The following is a 3,235-nucleotide window of genomic DNA, read 5'->3' on the forward strand; positions in this document are numbered from 1 at the left end:
TTTCAGATCCAAGCTACAAAAATCAAATAACAATGAGGTTAAGTCTATTCCTTATTCCTTTCTTCCCATTCCTCAACTATGATCACTGCCCTTGAACCACACGCTTAATTTGCATCTTTGCCCTCAGTAACTAATAAGTACCCCAAACTTGATCCTGTTTAGTCAGTTTGCCAAGTCTTAAACTAGGCTCGAATTATTACCTTATTGAAGACGAGGATGTGACAAGAATCTGGTCCCCAGTGCTTATGGGTTTTGAAGATGAATTTAGGGTTAGCATGACTAGAAATGACCTTTTGTATATTGGACTGTGTAATTCTTTTTTATCATTGAACTGTGTAAGCAGATGTCAGAATAGCCAAGGCAACTATGAAAGATTTTAAAGTATATTTCAGAAAATGTGAATTAACATTATTTTTCTTGAAATATTTTTATATAGAAATTGCAAAAAAAAATCTGACTATACAAGCTTATATATATATTATCTTATTGTCAACATACACATTTTCCAGGATGAGGATGGTCTGCAAAATTGAGGGATTTAAATTATAAAGATGTATGAAGTGTAAACTAACCTGTTCTAACATGTATCACAATATCTTCTCTCTTGATAAACTCAGCAGAGACACTGTGCTGGCTCCAAGAAGGTGAGAGACATGCATATTTACATAATACTCACACCTTAATAAATATTTAAATTTTAATATACAAGATGTCAAACAAAATATGCTAAATTTTACCTGCAAAGGCTTTGTAATCCACCAAGTCAAACATTACAATAGCTACTGCTGACCAGGTAACAATCAGAGCAACAACAAGAATCCATGCTGCTGGTGAGCTGAATGTTGTCACAAGGTCTTCCGTTACTGATTTCTTGCCCACTTTCATGGATGATGAGGGAACAGATCCGTTCTTACCATCTATTATTGTCGTGGTTGTAGAGATACGTCCTAGGCAAATAGTCAAAGCAGAGAAAATAGAATGTAACACTTGGAGCCTAAAAAATCAAAAATATGAATATTCTTTTGAAATCACTCTGTGATCAGAATATTTAAAGTAAATGTAAATATTTTATTATTAATGACAGACTCTTGTGCTTTCTAAAAGGAGTTTTTTCTGAACTTGGACCACTTTTGGTAAAGTTAATTTGGGAGCAAACATGGTGAAACAGACACAACCAGCCTTTTGATCATAACGTGACATTTTTTAGTCTGCCGTGAAAAGCTGTAGACCTAGAAGAGTGATTGATGAAACCATAAAATATTATTACTCTCCAAAGGACTGCCTTGTTACGGGCTCTAGGCCAGATTCTCAGTTGATGTGATTAAGTGTACTTCCATTGACTGTAATGGAGCTAATACGTCTACGTCGCTCAAGGTTTGTCTGGACTTCTGCTGTCAAGGACACATATCAGTGGTAATAGGAATGTATATACTCCATTTCATCTAATAGAAACACAACTGATTTACATGTCCACTATGAAAAGATTTGCAGCTGATACTTTTGTTTGTGGCATTTTTCACTTAATTAAATAATCTTCTAAGAAACTGGAGTTACAGAACCAAAGCACACTTAATTCCGGAAAGCATAGGTTTGTTACTAGAAAGGTGGTAGGAAAATGAGTATGTAAGTTAGCTAAGTAAATAGTTGACACACATTAAGTCTTTAATGGATAGTTAAGAGTAGTGACTTAATGTACTTCCTCGAGTATTAAGAAATATTAATTTTGGACATAAACCAAAACTATGGTAACTGAAAACTGACCACATCTAAAAATTCTAAAATTACTCTTCTTCACAAAAGAAAGTGATAACCTAAACAATCTTGGTTGGTATTTCTTTTCCAACAATAGTAAAAATATTCATAACTCCATAGTCAAAAACAGTAGAAGAGCACAGTATCTTCACTTAGCTGAGATTGCAATATCTGCTTGTCAGCTACTATTAAAATATTTGGATATGTTATACAGGTTTCTGGTCTGGTTGATGATCTGAAACTAAACACAGAGATTTGAAATTTCAAGGTGTCAGGTGATGACTGGTTTGCCCATAACTTCACTTCTCAATCTGAGATCACCTATCTTCTGTCACAGCTCATACAAGCTGTAATGTTGGTAGTTTTCTTGTATGACAGAGGTAATGAATATGACAGATCTCCTCTACACAAAGATAACAAGATCTAGCTTCACTTTTCACATAGGAAATGGCAAATCTGCATTTAGAAACTATCATTACAGCTAAGATACAAGGCTGTTGAAGACTTTCAGATATTTGCTGTCACAACATGTATATAAGCCTCTATTTAAGAATCACTATATTGATATTCTTAAGGAAATGAAGAAAGGATTAGATCCTTGATATTACCCATAGGTACATATATTTATCCCTACAACAAAAAGCAGGCGTAGCAGGTCTTCCAATCCTTATGTTAATGAATATTGGGTTTGTTTCTTTTTCTGTAGAAAGTGAGAACAATACTCTAAAGTGATACAGAAATGACCTTTATGTACCTCGTATATATCTGTAGAACTGTGAAAGACAAGTTTGGTATCAGAGGTTCCCTAACTCTTAATCTGTCATATCCATAAGATTGTTCAGATTCATACCTTGAACTATTCTACATTTCTTTTGTTTAGCATGTAGTTCATTGCCTTTGTGCATGTCCCTTACCTCTACCTTTTAAGCTCGCTTCTGCCCAGGTACCCTGACACTGATCGGTGCCTTGCTTCATGCCCCAGAAATCTGCTCTGCTAAGCAGCAGTGTTGTATAAGCAGAACAAGATTGGCATATTACATGCTTTTTGTTACTTATTTGAAATTTAGTCTTATTTATAGAATGTTTATTTTGCTTATGAATAATGTCTATCTGCTAGAATACAATTTATGCTCTTTTTTAATATATATTATAAAACCATTGTTGCTTTCATTTCTCCAAACATAAATTTTGGATCAAACATTTCACAGCAGGAGGAAAAATCTGCCAAGTGACAACTAGCAATAAAGATCAGTTTCCTAAAGCAAAATTCAAAATCAATAGCATTTTGTTATCCTACTGCATACAAAATGCAAGTAATTTGTACATGCAACAGGTCATAAATGACACATTATGCATTTTTTCCCTGGAGGATATCAGTCAGAGTTTATGATGTGTAAGAGAGAATAGAAAGATACTGTCTCATCTTGACAAATGTGATTAGTATCACAGCATTACTTGAAGGACATACTAATGGCAAATATTT

General features: G+C 34.1%; 1 protein-coding gene across 1 annotated transcript; it reads right to left on the reverse strand.

The window, feature by feature from the left end:
* Positions 1-737: 737 nt before the first annotated feature.
* On the reverse strand, positions 738-2,727 carry LOC104508773 (triadin-like; the record flags this gene model as incomplete). The annotated part of the gene is made up of 2 exons (XM_010150499.1): positions 2,667-2,727; positions 738-947 (listed from the first exon to the last, which is right to left on the reverse strand). Coding segments are annotated over exons 1-2 (271 nt in total), but the record flags the coding sequence as incomplete, so codon positions are not given.
* Between the last annotated feature and the right edge of the window lie 508 nt (positions 2,728-3,235).

The sequence above is a fragment of the Eurypyga helias genome, unplaced genomic scaffold (genome assembly GCF_000690775.1).
Source record: "Eurypyga helias isolate BGI_N326 unplaced genomic scaffold, ASM69077v1 scaffold5384, whole genome shotgun sequence".
In the NCBI taxonomy this organism is placed as follows: domain Eukaryota; kingdom Metazoa; phylum Chordata; class Aves; order Eurypygiformes; family Eurypygidae; genus Eurypyga; species Eurypyga helias.